This window comes from Protopterus annectens, chromosome 11.part0 (genome assembly GCF_019279795.1).
Source record: "Protopterus annectens isolate FY-2018-M chromosome 11.part0, PAN1.0, whole genome shotgun sequence".
Taxonomy (NCBI): Eukaryota; Metazoa; Chordata; order Ceratodontiformes; family Protopteridae; genus Protopterus; species Protopterus annectens.
The window spans coordinates 243403760-243421932 of NC_056745.1; the positions used below are offsets into that span (position 1 = coordinate 243403760).

Consider the following 18173-nt stretch of genomic DNA (forward strand, 5'->3'; position numbering starts at 1 on the left):
TTTTGCATCCTAAAGGGTCTCGCCGTTCCGCATTGGAAGTCACATCCACAGTTGGTGGTGGTAATAATACTGAATCTCATTCATTCATCAAAAAATCTTATACAAGTATAAAATAACGTATTTAACCATGCTGTGAACTTCCTAGTTGAAGGTGTTCATATGTTAGGAAATGTTCCATATTTTGCCCATTTGTTCCATGTTATGAGAGGTTGTGTTCCACATTTTGATCATGAAAGGTTGAGAGCAATGCTCCTCCGTTTTCTGTTTGAGTCAGAGGAGAGGTCTGTTTCTGATTCTCCCTGTGGGGGGGGGGGGGTATTTTTCTCTCATTTTCCAGAATGTGCTAGTGTTTTCAGTGGGAGAATACAGGTTTCTCAGTCCCTCAGAAAATATTGTGCTGCTGCCGAAGGATTTTCCAGAACATTCACCCATCCCTCTAGGTCTATCAGCTTTGGAGGATGTGTCACTGTCTGCTGCCCCTAAGAAGGTAGAGAGAATGTTTAGAGTTCTTTTGTCTTCGAAGTCTTTATAGTCTTCCCAAACCTGACCCAGCAGCTATAGCTTTAGGTTAATCCTGTTACTGCTAATCTTCCAGATCTGTTGTCCTTTTCATTCTTCCTCACTATTGGGTTACAGATGCAACCCTCTGATCCAATTTTTAGACTTTGATCTTAGTCTTGAGCTCCTCCCTGTACCCATAATGCCTACACTGCCTGTAGCTTCCTCAATCTAATTTGCCGCTTAGTTGGTATGACGTGAATTCCTGGACTCTTTAGAGTTCTTCTTTGGGTGACAAGCCTTTTCTTCATAATTTTTATTTTATTTCTAGTTCTCTTGCTCATAATTTTCTCCACCCCCTCTTCAGATTTTCGTAGGTGTTGAGGACTAATTTGCTTTACCCTTCCTTCCTGCTGCTGCTTCATGACTAGTTGGAACTTTGCCTTCCATTCTCTCATGAGTTGTTGATTAAAAAAAAAGGGGGGGGGTTAATATTTATATATTACTCTCCTTTGTTAGTGACAGGATTGCTGTTTTTTCAGGTGTTTTGCTTAGCTGTTACTTGTAGACTTTAAGTGGTGTGTGGATTTAAATTTTTGCTTCATTGCTTCAAGCACTGTTCGGAATGTGGGCTTAAGATTCCCCATTCCAATGCACACTGTAAATGTGTATGTATTGTTTGGGCCCATAACTGGGATCAAATTGTCTAATTTGTGAGGGATTTAACCCCCGAGCCATCACTGATTGCAGGGACAAACTCCTACTAAAAGGAGTGTCACCTGCTTCATCTTCAGGGGCACAAACCCCCTCAATTAGCCATTCTGGGTTTTTGAAGTTGAGGAAACGTTCCCATAAGACTTAGAAAGCTTCCTCTGAGCCTCCGGCTAAGTCTGCAAAGAGCTCTGATCCAAGACTCACTTCTGCCCCATTGGATCTAAGGTGCTCCTCTGATCCGACAGGCACTACTAATGTGACTGGATCCAAGGTGGAAGAGGATGGCCCAAGAGAGGAAAAGACCTCTGATCCAAGCGTTTGCCATCAGGGCAGATTTCCACAACACTCCCTCAAAACTTCTTCAAACCCCGTCCAGACAATCCAGGCCTACATCAGTTGCCTCCTCTAGGTCCTCCAGGAGTCTATCAGATTCTGATATGGACAGAATGGTGGGGAGGTTCCTCAAAACTCATATCCAGATGGGAGTGTTGTCAGCTCCATCCCCAATCGGATCTGTGAATGTCCTGCTACTCATTTGGTCTCCTTCTCTGATCCGAACAGCGATTTGAGTCCCAAGATCCTAGGTATCCGAGAGAGTCTGCTGCGGATCCAAGGAAACTCCCTTCCTCTACTCCATTGGCTACCCTGACCAGCTGTGCTTTGATATCTTTGGATCAGAGTGGGTCTCTGATCTGGGGCTGTCTGCATCAAATCTGGGGAAGGGGTTTGGTTCTGACCTTCTTGGACCCATGCCTTCCTTTGGTCCAATTCTGCCTCGAGACCACAGATCCGGGATGGTTCCATTCCATGCTTCAACTGTTTTGGTGTCAAGGGAGAGCGGGTGGGTTTCTCTGGGTCCATCAACTTTCCAGATTGTAGAAAGGGTTTTCTCTGTTCACAAATATCCAACTTTTGCCTCCAGTCCTCCCCTTTAACCTTCACTAGATGCAAGTGCTGAGCCCATCATCCCCTGTCAAGGGTCAGCCTGCCTTGTGGAGCCTCCAAGTTCTTCTCCCTGAGGAAGCCCCCCCCTTTCTTCCAATACCTCCCCTGAACACCCCCCAGAGGATGTTCCTTTGAAGAAAATGTGCAAAAGGAGGCACATTGACTCCCCCGTGGAGTCACTCACAGGAGACAGACTTGAGGAAAAAGAATCCCCACGATTTACCACCTGAGGTCATCTGCTTTGGAGACATCTTGGAGATTCTTTGGCAGAAAGGTGGCTGGTCAGTAGAATCACATCCTCCAGAAGAGTCCATGTTCTTAAAAGGCATTCGAGGCAGGCCTGTCTACGTCATGGGTGCCCGTGCCCCGCCCCCAGTGGACAAACTCGACTAGAAGGAGCTAGACACTATCAAGCCAATTCCCAAATGCCCTGACAAATTTCTTGTCCCCCTCCCCCACCCCAAGACCGACTTCATTGGTCCAAAGGTGTCCCTGTTGATGCAGTGGTTGTGGCAGCAGCTGCCAAGGAGCTAGCCGAACAGAGTTCCTCTGTCCCTCCACTGAAAAGGGAGTCTTAAGCGATGGACAGGTATGGTAAGCACATTTATGCCTCAGCTACATTTGCACTGAGATCATTAAATTATTTGGCACATTTCACTCGTTTGCAAAGGTTTGTTCAAGGAGCTATCCAACTCTCCGGTAGAGACCAATGTTGGCTGAGGACTTCAAGAAAGTATCTCCCCAGTTGGCTACTCTTGCTTCCATGACTAACTCTTCCATGAGGGTCATCTCTCATTCAGCAGAGGGTATCTGAAGGGCAGTCGACTTTGGTATTTCAGTAAGACCACCTGCCTGGATGAGGCTTTGTGACTTTGTGGAACCTTTTAAGGTGTCCTTTGCTAATGCCCCTTTGACGATAGGAGGTACTGCCAGCCATGCCAGGAGAAATAGGGCAGTGGATCTGTAACATATGCCAGCACAGCTAGATGGAATTTTGTAAATTATATGTCATTTGTATGTCAAGCTGATTTATTCAGATGTTTGCACTAAAAATTTATTTCTGAGGTTTGCTTGTATTAAAATGCATCAGCAGTATGCCCTGCTAGAAGGAAAAGAGATGTACATGCATTATTGTAACTGTTTAAATGTGTACATTCTAACAGCGTATACTGGAAGTGAAGAGGTTACTCTTAATCCTCCTGAAGTTAAATTACTTCTGTGTTAAGCCATAAAGATGTTATTCCACAGTTTTGAAGGGAGCCAGAGACTCCGTGTCTGTATTAGAGAATAGGTTGCAGCTCCTGTAGGAAGAGGGAAATGGTTTGATTTCCTGCAGCTGCACCACATCTGAGTAAAGCTCTGTGTATATTATAGCACATAGGTGCTAAACCCTGGTAGCTTCTAATGATGAGTGATAGTGCGGGAAACATTCAGATGGCCAGATGTATATGACGTCATTCTGTACAGAAGTAATGTTTTAATATTAGAGGAGACTGAAGTCTCAGGAGCATTCTGCCTTGGATGTGACAAGGACCACCCACAATATCTTGCCTTGTGGTACTAAGTAACTTAACTAGAGAAAAGTAATTATTTTAGATTAGTCAGGAAAATATAATGAGATTAGAAGTAATGTTTTTCTATAACTGTGAAGCTTTCCATCTGTGTTATTTTTAGTATCTTCTGTGACTAAAACTCTGCTGTTTACTGTAAATAGATATTTAGTATTTTTTGTTTTATTTATAAAATATTAGTTGAGCCTTTCATTGTGGCTGGTCCTTTTTAGAAAATTCAATTTTGAGAGTATTTGCACATATTTATTTGCTGGTTAACTCTGTCTACTCCTGAAAGCCTTGCTGTTGGGTCAACATTACCATTTGTATTTAATGTTAATTTCACTCAGTATAATTGGATACTGTTAAGAGCCTTACAGTAACCGATGGTGAAGCTACCTTATAGTCTGGCCAGAAGGGGGCATAGATAGTAAACCAGTGTCAGCCTTTTCCGTGTGTGTGTGTGAGAAAATTAAATCTGAGTGTGTATGTCAGCTACTTGGGCAGGGATGTGAAGCATTGGTTTCACAGAGAGGGTGCTGGAGGACTTTGCTTGGAGACTCTGCTGAGGACCTAACCCTACAGCTGTGCCAGTGGGCAGTCTTACTGGGGACCTGGAGGGAGACAGACACCCAGACCCTGGGCTGATTGTTTTCCCTGTGTGCTCTTAAGGGAAATTGTACTTGATGCAGAGAGAGGTCTGCATCTGGAAGTACTGGGTTTGACCATTTGTATTCCAAGTGAATGTCCCTCGCCAGTTGCAGTGGTGAGGATTCAGGCTCCTTGATTACTGGTCCAGTGTGGGGAGATCACAGCCACTTTTGATGGCTCCTCGTTGTTTGGACCATCTGTCAGACGCTTTCCTGCAGGGAGCAGGAAGGAAAGACCCTGTATGCCATTGGGATCAAGTTTTCTGACCCTCAGCGCAGCTTTTCCAGAAATCAGTGAGGTGATAAGACTTGGTTTCAAAAGTATTTTGTATCTTTTCAGGATCAACACTAGGGTTCTTTTTTCAGAGGCAGAGGAGGATGTTTCTATGGTAGAAGCTGCCTCAGAGGCAGGGGGGGATCTGCAGAATCAGGGCTTCAGAGAACCTTTCTCTGAGCCCAAATCAGCGCTCCCGAAGCGCTGTCTGGCTGTCCATCTCTGGAGGCAGTCGGGGGTTGTTCCTTGCACCTAGACGCCTGGACCAATCTGACAAATTCCCGGGTGCCAAGCATAATATCAAGAGGAACAAAAGAAACTCCCTGAAGTACCACCCAGTCATAAGGAGCTTGCAGTACTGGAAATTCAGAAGTTGCTGCAAAAGTCATCCAAGAGGTTCCAACCGAACAAAGAGGATTTGGAACTTACTCCCGCTTTAGTGCCGAAGAAAATGGGCAATCTAAGAGCCATTCTGGATCTGCGCAGTCAGTAATACGAACCATAAAAGAAGGAAGCTCGATGCAAACAAGTCTGACAAGCAGTAGCTGAATAAGTCATGGAGATAAACATACAAAATTAGGTAGTGTGAACAAGTCAGTAGATAAAACGTGCAAGAAAATAAAAACAGTACTTAGGGCATTAAGTATGTCAACATATAGAGCACATTTTACATTAATACATTCATTTAAGCCCGGGGCAGAGTAAACACCAAGCAAGAGTTGCCACTTAAGTTCTTTCAACTCTAACAAAAAATTACAATCCCCGAAAAATAAAATAAATCCAGTCTGTCCAGCACAAAAAACACGAAGCCAGAAAAGTCACCGCAAACAGTGCTGTTTGCCCAGTGTTTTCGAGCAGTCTTGAATCATATGGTGACATTGATCTTTATCTAGAGCTGAGAGAACTGAAGTGGCAACTGCAATTGAATGCAGAATCATCACCAGGACTTTATGAAAATATAAATATTAAATGTGCTCTGTCTTGGTATAATTAACTGAACATTTCATTTATATGCATTATAAGCTTTCCAAGTTCGGTACGTAAAGAAGTTCCGGATGGTTACAGTTCAGTCCATTCTCTTGCAGATGAGGACCTCCCAGGGTCTTGTGGTAGCCGGGGACTCTGTCCCATAGGTTGAAGAGCAAATGAAAACTTCAGATGAAATTATAAGTTGCATCTGAATTCAGATGAAGTTATAAGTTACATCGGAGTTGTTGCTTTTCATTTGTCTTAAGCCATCCCTCCCTCCCTTTCCCCTGCCTTTTGCAGGCTGTGTGGTGCATTGGGTGGATAAGGCATAGCTCTTAGTGCTTTCAAGGTACTAATACCAAGGTGGTAGGCTCTTGGTTAGGGCAGGAGCTTGGAGCTCAGATCTGATGCTAGAAAATGCAGTTGAGTCGGATCCGTGCCGGATCAGAGTTTCCCACAGGTTGAAGACAAATGAAAAGCAGCAACTCAGAACGTTATGGTGAGTACATAGCTTTTTTTTTTGTTACACGCAGAGACCTCAGTTAGGCAAAAAATATTTCTTCACGTGTTTGAATGTTGTAACTGCTGTTAGGATAGTAGTAATGCTTTCTGTTTTTAACCTTTGCATTTATTCTTGCTTTGTGTAAATATGCTACAGCATAATCTTATGACGTATGCATATTGTTACAACAGTTTGTCATGTATTGTGTGGACTGCTTACATATTTGTACAGTGTTTGTGTGACTTATATATACTGTTATTGTCTGTGCCCTCTGGTCATGGCCGAAAAGGATCTTCAGACCAACCCACATTCCCGATAGCTGGACATGTTTTTCCTAATTCCCACCACCAACACATGCAGTTACATGCACACCATTCCTGTTTGGGTGAAGCCATAGTAAACAAAACAATAGTAATTAAAGTCCTTAGAAGTGATGCAGTTGTTATGGAGCAGCATTATTGTTTCATCTTTGTATGGTACTCTGCACTCTCTCTCTTTCATGGAATGCATGTGTTTGCTGGATGTGTTCTGTATAGGTGTGTCGGACATCTTTCATGTTTTTTTCCTCTCCCTTTGAGTTCTTCACACAGCACCTTGTACTAATTTGAAGTGATAGTCTGAGTTGAAAAGCTTCTGTCTTTCACTGGCTTTTCTGTGCCCTTTTTTTTCTTTCTGACCTCTGGTGTTTTAAACGGAACTGTTAGCGACCACATGCTCATTTTTTTTGTTGGCCCTTTGATTTTAGACATCCGTGTAGCTCTTGCTGCATATATCTATTTCTCCCCATCTTGTAGCTCAGTTGCTCAGCTTTCACTGAAGAGTGAAATTGGTGTACTTAGATCATCCTTGGAGACTGCTGTGGTTCCAGGAAACCTTAATTGTACTATATAACCCAGTTCTTAGTTTTTTTGACTCTGGATAAAAGCTTTTCATCTCTGGTGCATATTGCTGCCGTAGTGTGATATGTTAACTGCAAAGTCAGCAAGCTTAATGTATGCTCTTGGTTCTGTACCCTTTAATAAAATTCTCTATACATAGTCATGCCATTTGTTAATGAAATGTCTGAGGAAACGAGTTCTTGTTCACTGGATTTAACCTGTGCACTGGCTGAGTAGCTGGCAAACTATGGTCACCTAGGGGTCAGTGTCACACAGTTAATTCCCCCTAACCTCTCTTCGTCGAGACAACTAGAGTGAGTGTTTCTTTAAGCAAACATGCACTTAAATGAAATGTAAAACATCGAATGACGTTAGTTGGCCAGCTACTAGGAGAGGTACAGTTTTCTACAGTATTTATTTAACTGTGTTAACAATGACACAGTACATACCTTTTAGAGAATATGATAAAGGAGTTTTGCATTTGCTGGTGAATTTTTGTTTCCTTATACTGCGACCTTGAAATGAGAATAATAAAAATCATAGTTTCGGCTGTAAGTTGCGTCAGTAGGTTTGGTCCAGCCACCTTCATTCCTTCCAAAGGTATCCATTAATAATTGTAAGGGAGAGTGACTGTTGCAATAGATTAGATTTGAGTGAGAAGGGCTACAGGGGACATGCATATTTAGCTTTTTGTCTTTTTAGTCATTAACTTATTCAGATGTTTTTATCTTCAGAAGGGCAGTCTCATTTGACAGCCCACTTAAGGGTTTTTGTTTGATGTATTCTTTGTATTTCTTCCATTCATAATGTGATTTCATTCTGAAAATGAAATTAGATGAATGAATTAAAACATTTTCTGTGCAGTGATGAATAAAGGCTTTTTTGTTCCTCCACCAGGTGCCATATATGCTTTTGTGACTACTCAGTTGGAGAGAACCTGAGAATTCTTCCTTGCCTTCATGACTACCACACAAAGTGCATAGATCGTTGGTTAAAGGTACTGCTCTTACTTGCAGAACTTTTGTTGCCCTTATCTGTTACATAAAAAATTACTGTTGCAACTGGCAAATTTCTGTTCATTCATTGTCTTATGGATTTACTTCAGGGGAGGGTCAATGTGGCACTAAGTTATAACATTTAGGTTATATCACGTCTGTTTCTTCATCCCTGTCAGATTTATGAGCAGGATTATATTCACTGTGAAGGCCTTAACTGGTCCATGCCAGCCTTCATAGACATACATGGCACTCTCATGTAGTCACCGTGTTGACAGGAGCCTTAATTTGTTCTTGCCTCTTCGAGTGCTTTACATCCTGCATTCAACATCAGAGTAACTGTAGCTGTTTAATGGCTTTTGCTCATTTGCCATTTATTGTTTTTTCTTCAAAGCTTCAAAGAAGTATATCTGCCAGCTATTGATCATCCGTCTTCCCAAGCAGTTGGCTCCTGTACAACACCTGGTGGGGGAGCATATCCACTTGATTTCCTTCTATTCTGTGCTCTACTAAACCTATATTTCACCATGTCCCTTCTGCAGAACCTAGGATTCACCATAAACCTCCCCAAATCCTCTCTGATCCCAAGCCAGGACAAAACTTTCCTCAGCTGCAGAATCAGAACAGACGCAATGAAGGCCTTTTTACCTCAGGACAAGGTACTGTCTTTAACTAATCCTTCATCTTGGTGATGGTCTCAGCAAAAGTAATGTCCTCTCATCCGGAGAGTAATATTCGTGGGGGGAGATAGTCTGGTAAACATAAGAAATGGACTCCTCTGATGAAGAGCGTCATGTTCTTCTTCCCTGACCTGAGGGGTTATGTATGAGAGGGAAGAAGAGACGGGCCTAGGGCTCCGAAGAAGCAGGGTGGAAGTGGCTGAGGCTGAAGGCCTAAGGGCCATGAAGGCCTGCATGAGAGAGAGGAAGTGAATGCCTGCCAATCCAGTGTGACTTCTGAAGAGGAGGTATGTTTAGTTTTCTGCTTCTTTTTGGCTGGAGAGGAAGTAGAGTGGCCTGGCGTCTGGTCTAGACATTAGCACATTTGAAGTCCGGATCCCTGCTGGAGGTACCACCGAAACTAGTTCCCCCTCGATGGGTGTCTGTCTGAATGAGGTCCGAGGATGTGCCGGTCTGCTGTAAAACGTCTTCCTCAAAGGACGTCGCTGCAGTCGACTGATCCTCTGAGCACGCCTCAACCCTTACATCGGCAGTTGGCGGAGCAGCAGGTGAAGAAGGCCTAGGAAACTTGGCCTTCTTGCGTGAAGGTTCAGGTGCAGCATCCGATGCAGGACCCATCCTAAGGGCTAATCGTTTGAAGCGTTGGTTCTTGAGGTAGAGATTTAACGTGACTAGACTGCTGCGCAAGGTCTTAGGCACAAACGATTGACAAATAGCGCAGGAGGAGTGATCGTGTTCCTGGCCTAGGCAAAACCACGCCTAGAATACTGCAACATGGAAGAGAAGGAGATCTGTGGTTATGGTAAGATTTTACACAATTCTTTTTGGTTATTCAAGAAGAGGTGAGAGCCCCTTGGTAGAGGTGGATGGGATCCAGGGAGTCAACAGGGGATGCACTTGTAATATAGCAGGTGTCATGGTTAGCCATCCTCAGCCTGGCTACAGTGTATGCTGCTTGGCCTTCACACACCATCAGTCCAGGAAGTGAGCCTTGGTGCTTTCCTTTGTCAGGAATGGGCTGCCTGATTTTGGCTACTCACTTGTACCTTCCACAGCCAAATCCATCCAGCTCCAGGGTTGCTTATCTCTTGGGGATTTAACTCTCTGTACCACATAACTATTGAAATATAAATGTAAGTTTGTGCTCATGGTAGGCTATTCCCAGTTCTTGACACTGCAAGTTTTATGCATTTATGATTCAGTAATGTTATAAATCACAGTTATTTACAATTGTTTACATTTAAACAGCTATTTTAAAACTATTCTACCACTTTTCCATTCAAGAATGTTCATAGGTTCATAGGTGTGTACTAGGCTAATGGCCCTGGAGCCTTTACTAGCCTAGCCCATAGAAATGCCCTGGCATTGTGCCACCTGACATTAGTTCCCAGTGCCTCTATCAAGTACAGCCACTGTAGTGATCCCCAGGGAGAACTTTCTATTACCTATCCACTCATCAAGATTTATCTTGAAGAGGGACAGCGAGGTGCTGTGCTTGACATGTATGGGAAGTCTATTCCAGAGCATGGCAATCTCTGGGTTATGAACCTGTCCCTCAAGCATGTTCTGTTGATTGTGGTAATGAGGTTGAGGTCTCTGGAGTGTGCGGTGTGAAGGGTTTGGGACTTCTTTAGATGTAGCATTTATAACAGAGCTGGGTCAGACATGCCTTTGTAAGTCAAGCAACGATCATATCTAAGTAGGCGATATGAGACAGAAAATAACTGAGTCTTTTGAGTCCGTGTAGAACATGCATTTAATGCGTAAGATCCTCTTCGTGAGGTACTTCTGTGGCCTCTTCAGCTGTTGCAGGTGTCTGAGGTACATGCCAAATGGGACATTACACTCCATGATTGGTCTGAGGGAAGAGGAAAGAGACTGACCTCTCTCTTCCTGGATGCCAAACCCTTGGTAATGAGATGTGCCACATAGGACTTTCTGACCACTTTGGCAATGTGGTGATCGAAGGAGAGGTTGCTGTCAACCTGCATCCCCAGATCTCTTATAATGCCTTCAGTGTTCAGTGGGCACCCATTGATGTGGTAATTAGTGGGAACTGAGTTTTTACCAAAGGGGATGACTACACATTTTTTGACATTAAGCTTAAGGCTATCTTTTTGACACCAGTCATTGGTCTCAGTGAGGCCTTTCTGTAGGATGTCTGAATCACTTGGGGAGTTAATGACTCCCAGCTTGCAGTAGTCTACTACCTTGGTCAGCCAGAGTCCCTTTGTGTTGGCCTGGACTTCTGAGAAGTAGATGCCGAACAGGAGAGGACCCAGGAACGATCCCTGTGGGACTCCACTCGTGACTGGTCGCCAGTCTGATTTGGAGTCTACTACTTTCACACTGTGGGTTCTATCTGTGAGCCAATTTGCAACCCACCTAGTGATATAGGGTTGTTGCCTAGTTTGGCGAGTTTATCAATAATTCCTGAGTGAGGAATGGTATCAAAGGCCTTGGCCAAATTGAGATAGGCTGTATGCACTGCCTTACCTTCATCCACAGCCCTGGTGACTGAAATTAACCAGGTTGAGATGGCATAATCTCTTTCACAAAGCCAAATTGCATAGGGTCTAGAGTTTGAAGATTCCCTACATCTTTAATTCAGGTCCATGATGATGCGCTCTATAGCTTTACATATCAGACTCGTCAGGTTAATGGGGCGATAATTCCCAGGGTCTGTAGTTGCTCTCCTTCATGGAGAGGGATGCCTGTAGCAGCAGTGCACCATTCAGTAGGGACAAAGCCTGAGGTGAGGCAGTGACTGAACAGGGCACACAGATGTGCCAGTTCGTTTTGTAGTTCATGTAGAACACAGCCAGGGATATTATCGGGTCCCATGGAAATATATTCTTGGCCTTGGACAATGCAGCTTTAACCTGTGCTGCAGTAATGTGGGTGCCTGGCATTCTTCCAGTATTGTGATTGGTCCTTTGGTGGTGGTGGTGGGGGGGGGGGGGTAAAGTTAGCACTGAATCTGCCATCCATCATGTTGGCAATATCTGTTGGCTCAGTATAGGAGATACCATTGTGCAGTAACTCAGAGCAAATCTGGGTATTACCATGGAGGTACTTGATATAACTATAGAAGGCTTTGTGATTGTTTTTAGTGTCTGCCACAATTCTGCCTTCATAGCTGGCTTTAGAGGATTTGATGAGGGATCTCAACTTTTTGTTGAGGCTAATAAGGGAATTTTTCCAGTCTTGGAACTTCACCTTTTTCTGCAACAGTTTCTTTCTTCTCTTGTAGAGTTTATTAATGGCAGGGGACCACCAGATTGGCTTCCTTTTTTTTTTTTTTTTGGAGGAGAGCGTCTTGGTTCTCTTGGGTATGGCTAGTTCCATGCATTTATGTACATGTTCGTAGAGTGCACCGGTGTATTATTCGGCAGTCATGCACCTATTTTCCATTGGCATGGGTACCATGAAGTTAGTCATCTCTGTTTTAGGAGCCCGCTTTGGAGAAGTTTTTCAAGGTGGTTGCCTTTGCGGTGGGTGTGGATGATATGTGGATTTCCATGGTGATTAGTTTATGGTCAGATCTGACCAGGGAGGGATTGACGACTGGTGTAGAGCAATGGTCGCCCATGTCAGTAACTAGGTCAAGGATGTTGCTTCCTCCAGTGGGGTGTCAGAATGAGCTGGTCCAGGGCATTGGAACTGATGAATTCCAGGAAGCGTTGAACCAGTGTATTGGTGCTTGAGTAGTTCTCCCAGTTGAAGGAGGGGTAGTTGAAGTCTCCTAGTACGAGTGTTGGGTTGGACCTTCGTAGATTCCAGGGTGCTTAGAAATGTGGAATGAGAGTCCAGGGACATGGATGGGGACCTATAGCAGGCTATGACCTGGATCGCCATCTTACCCAATGTTAGTTGTACCTGAAGTGTATCAGATGTGTTATGCTGGGCTGCTAGTCTGGAGGTGTGCATATCCTTTATGAATATGGAGACACCACCGCCTTTGGAGCTACGATCCATGTTTCAGGGTCAAAAGGTGTGGAATGAGTTATACCTGGCAGCACAGGGGGTGCTTTCTGCCACTTTAAACCAGGTCTCCGTTACAGCACAACTGTCTGTTCTCCATTTTGAGGAGTACTTCGAGCGAGTGTATCTTGAGATTTAGACTTCTAGCACTGAGCAGCATGACCCTAAGATTGCTTTTATTTATAGCTGTTACGGTGGTAATTTGGTCTTTGGAACACCACCTAAAAAGGCACTATAGGGGTGGCACGAGCCTTTGCCAGTACCCAGAAACCCAGGGGTGACAGAGGCAGGCCATCTCTGGCAAAGCATCGAGGTCAGTCAGTCATGTCATCCCAAGTAGACAGATACTGGATCCCTTTAGAATGACACTAGAAATGTAGCCAATTGTTGAAGTCCATTTTTTGTTTGTACTGTGGTACAATTCTGGTGACAGTAGAATACTGCTCAGGGCTAGGGTCATACCTGCCTGGGCCACATAATCAGAGAGCTCCACCAGGTTTCTTATGTAGTCCAGGGAGGTGTGTTTCAGGTCATTCACACCCACATGGACAATGATAGTCATACTTGTACTTGTGGAGTGACCTGAGTACGTGTGTTGTGTCGGATTCTGGCACCTGATAGACAGCTGATTGTTACCTTCTCCTTATTCAACCTACTAAGTGGGACATCTGTGTGCCTCACTATTGAGTCACCTATGATTAGTGTATTGGGCAAGGTGTTTAGCCTTAGGATCTTAGGTTGAGGGGCACACTGTGGAGGTGAGCTGTGTCCTGTGGTTTGTGTTGTGTTTTGGTGGTCAAGTGCATTTCTGTCTTGGAGGTCTCTGCTGTTTGGGTAAATTTCTACTGAGAGCCTCTGTGAAGGTGGCTGTGTTTTGTGAGAGATGTGATGGTGGGTGTTCTGAAGGGCTGTGTTCCATGTGGTGTAGTGCAGGTGTTGACCTTCTCTTGACCAGCCAGTCCAGTCTTGGCTGGAGAGTGCGTATCTTCCAATTTGGTGGTGAGTACATCTCTCACAAGTCTGAGTGTTGGGAGGTAAAGTTCATTACAGCATCATTATCATTACAGCATTTATTTTACCCACAATGTTGTGTCTTTCGGCTTTTCCCAGTTAGGGGTCGCCACAGCGGAACACGGGTCTGCTAATGATTGGCAGTAGATTTTTACGTGCTGGCTTGCCGGGCCTAACGCACAACCTTCAACGAAGGAACGCCCATTCACGCATGTCGCTACACAGAAGATGCTCTGAGAATAGAACGAGCAACGTCTAACTGAGGCGACAACGCTACCGCAGCACCACCACCGCAGTTATTATTTTACCCACAATGATGCCCAGTATTTCCAAACAGCAGAATCCGGTCTTTCCAGTGTGTAGTTCTAAATAACACACCAAACTTACTTTAAATCAGATGTTTAACCTTCAGTTTATCCTTTTCGCTATTTTTGGTTATAAAATAGATACATAAAGTTTCTCCTCAATAACATTTTTCCTGTTTACCTTATTCTTTGTAGAGTATGGATCTCCATAATTCCACACCAAAATCAAGGAAATAACAGGCTTGGTAAGCACATTTCTGATAAAAGAAGTGTTTATTACCCCATCACCCCTGTTGTGCTCTAGTTTCACTCTAAAGAATCAGCAGCAACCACAGAATACATGGACGCAGTAACTACTTTACAGCTGTTTACACTTCTACCACACACTGGCAGCAGTATGTGTTGCAGCATTCAAAGCTATAAAACAGTGCTCCTACATTTTTTTTCTCTAGTGTTTGCATTACTTGGGAGTAGCTAATGCTCTTGTGCACTACAAAAGTTTGATTTGACTGCAAAGAGTAATGACAGTCTCTGATATAAGCCCTTTATGTGGATGTCAAGATTCACCTCTCAAGGCTCATTCTCAAAGTGAATAACTTTACAAACATGTCTTGAACATATAACTGGTTATGATAAAAATTCTAATACTGATCATCTATACTGTGCCCACCATACATATATTCTCCTACATCTCACCTTTGTTCCTTTTCTTGTCAAGCGGTACTGTTTGATGCTCATTGTAATATTCCCTGTTGTAGTCATCACTTTTGGGATGCTTGCTTGCAGGAGTCAGATTGGTGACCTGACTTCCGATGTCTGTGTTCCCCCTATTGGACTGGACCAGCTTCCTTGTATGCTCATACAGAGATGCGGTGATGTTCTTCGTGTTTCACTGTTGCAGTCATCACATTTGGGTTATTTGCCTGCAGGTAGCCCTCAGCTGGCCTGAATACAGAGTCTTCGGATTTCTACGTTGGATGCTGTCGCTTCTTCCATGATGTCAGGTTGTCAGGGGTATAAAACATGCAGCAGACGCCATTACATCAGTCTTTCTTGCCGTGCGGTGCCCGAAGCAGAAGCAGTTCGCAGGTGCCGGTTGGCCGACTCCTGAAATTTTCATTTTCGAGTTTCAGACCCGAAGTCTTCAAAAAAGATAAGTACCCCGTTGGGGATCCTTTTTTCTTGCTCTAACCGGTCAGAAAAAATAATTGTCTTGCCTGTGGAAAGCAAATACCTTGTAGAGATTTTCATTCTTACTGCATCACCTGTTAAGGCCCAGATCACGACGGCCCTCACTGTCGGTTTTGTGCTTTGTTCAACAACTGAACTATTTGTCGGGCTATTTTTGTAGCTAAATACTTTTGTTCTTGATCTCCGTACTCCGATATGGCTTCGTTAAGCCATCCGCTACTGATCTTCCGAAAAAAATGTAAGGGTAAAGACAGACAGCATAGGTCCAAAACTGCCAACGACGCTTCTGTTAAGCTACTCGCCAATCCACAGGTACTCAGTGAGGTGCTTTCGCAGCCCCTGATACCAGCTACTACAGATTCACAGGCCTCTACTGAGACCCATTTGGAGTTAGATATGCCGTGAGATGCTTCTTCGACTATGGAACCTGCAGATGTCTCTACCTTGGATGGACCCAGAGCCGCTGTGCAGGCACCGGCTTCTGAGGGTGTATTCAGGCCTACAGACTTTCATATTAAACCGACAGCATCGTTTCCAACTAGGAGGACCAAATTCCTCAGGCCTAAAATTCGCACTACGCCTAGAAAACAGATGACCAAACCAATGACTCTGGTCCATATGCCTCAAAAACAAATGCTTAGAATGGCTGAAGACCTTATTACCTTAATTAGGGAAGGAAGCCTTTGCCCTCTAAGAGACCTAGAACTGATATTCTTTCTGATTCTTCTGATCTGGAATCTGATATCTCTGCTTCTGATATCTCTGCTCCTGATTACCAGCATTTGCCCTTATCTACTTGTGAGGATTCTGATGCAGAGGATTCCATTCCCTCTGCTTCTCCAGAAGATTTTTCTTTTGGTGAAACTTTGCATACCCTTAGGGAGCATTTCCACTGGGAAAGCCAGGACTACTCTGAGTCCAAAAGAGACTTAGGGAATTCTTACTCCTGCCTCAACACAGGCCTCTAGCAATCCCTCCTGTTCTGGCTATTGTAGATGATGTTTTCTTGGAATCTAGCCTTACGCCAGACACTTTACCTCCAGCTCCCAGAAAACATGACAGGTACTTTGAGCACCTGACTCTCAAGTTCCTCTTTAAGAATCCTACTGTGGATCCCGAGACCATTTCCCAAGGACCAAAAGGCATTAAGGCTACTGCCGCCAAAAACCCTACCCCTTCTGATAGAGATTCTAGAGCCTTAGACAGATGGGGTAAGAAGGTTTACACTTCTGCGACTTTGGCCATTAAGACTCTAAATTGCCAGTTTCATATGTTAACGTATCAGCAGCATATTATGGGTCTACTTAAACAGAAAATGATGTTGATTCCTGATTGTGCTGAACAAAAAGACTTGCAAGATTTAATACATTCTGCAGAACAAGTTGGTAAACATACTTTGCAATGTAGTTTTGATGCTTTAGAAGCATCTTGCAGGGCTTCTGATACTGGGTCTGTACTTGGCATGCTTGGCTTAAGGAATAAAATATGCCAGATCATGTTAAAGCTAAATTACTGGATGCACCCTTAAAGCAAGACTGCCTTTTCGGCAACAAAGCAGAGGAAGTCCTCAAAAGGATGGAGGAAAAAGCTAAATCTATGCAAAGTTTCTACAAGTACAGCCTCCCAGGTTCAGTAGGTGTTGGCCTTCAAAGAACTGGTCCTTTCCAGTCCCTTCCAGGCCTTCAGTCCAAACCCAGGAACAGCAGACCACTAAGACTTCAGTCTCAGGCTATGCACAGATCTAAACAGTGGGGGGCTCCCACTACCAAAGCAGGGAGTAGTAAGCCACCCCCCTATGGAAAAATGGCACAATGACTTGACCGTAACCCTTCTAAGCCCTGCTCAACTACTTGCTCCCTTAGGAGGAAAGCTCGCCCTGCATGCAAAAAACTGAGAACTCATTACCCAGGACAGATGGGTTTTGAACATAGTTTCCCGAGGATACAGATTCCACTTCCACACACTACCAACCCCAAATGGTTGCCCAGACCTCTCCCCAAATCAAAAGGCGGAGGCCCAACAGCAGGATGTACTTCGTGTTTCACTGTTGCAGTCATCGCATTTGGGTAATCTGCTGGCAGGTTTTCCTCAGTCGGCCTGAATTCGAGTCTTGGGTCCTGCGTCGGTTGCTGTCATCTCTTCCATGAAGTCAGGTAGTCAGGGGTATAAAACATGCAGCCGACGCCATTTTCTTTAGTCTCTCTTGCCACGCGGTGCCCGAAGCAGAACCTTTTCGCAAGTGCCAGGTGGCCGACTACTGAAATATTCGAGTTTGAGTTTCAGAACCCAAGTCTTCTCTAAAGCTAAGTACCCCATCAGGGAAACTTTTTTCTTGCTTTTTACTGATGTCAGAAAAAGTTAATTGTATTACTTGTGGGAAGCAAATACCTCAAGGATTTCCATTTATACTGTGATGTTCTTCGTGTTTCACTGTTGCAGTCATAACTGTAGGGTACTCCTGCCGGCAGGCAGCCCGAGATCGGCCAGAATATCAAAGTCTGGGTCCGGCGTCTGCTGTATCAGCTAAAACCCTGACGTCCGAGCGCATGGGTATAAGGCTGACAGCCGACGCCATCTTCTCCAGTCTTTCTTGCCGTGCGGTGCAAAGCAGTTCGCTAGTTGTTGGTTGGCGTTTTCAAGACAACGTGGTGTGATTGTAGTCTGTCCGAAGTTTTCTACTTCTCTTCTCAAAGCTAAGTACCCCGTTGGGGAAACTTTTTTTTCTTGCTCCTCCGATGTCAGAAAAAGTTAATAATTGTGTATCGTGTGGAAAACAAAGATTTCCACTCTTACTTGTCTACCTTGCTTAGGCCCTGACCACGACTTTTCTTGTCTGTTCTGTGCCAGGTTTAATTCTCGCACTATCAAGCGTAGGTACGATTGGGCCTTGAATTACTTCGGTAGACTAATTACAGAATGTCGTCTGATACTTTACCGACTACCGGATTACAGAAGAAGCGCAAAGACAAGGACAGGCCTCCGAGGTCCAAACAGGATACTTTGCAGCCGGAGCCAGCTTCGGGTTCG

At 44.3% G+C, this 18173-nt stretch overlaps 1 protein-coding gene across 4 annotated transcripts in view; it reads left to right on the forward strand.

The window, feature by feature from the left end:
- Nucleotides 1-18173, forward strand: part of LOC122815299 — a 623971-nt gene that overhangs the window by 511910 nt on the left and 93888 nt on the right. For all 4 annotated transcript variants that reach the window (XM_044087667.1, XM_044087668.1, XM_044087665.1 and 1 more), the window contains one exon: nucleotides 7878-7977. In XM_044087667.1, coding sequence (XP_043943602.1) covers nucleotides 7878-7977 — 100 coding nt within the window. The remainder of the gene's footprint in view (nucleotides 1-7877; nucleotides 7978-18173) is intronic.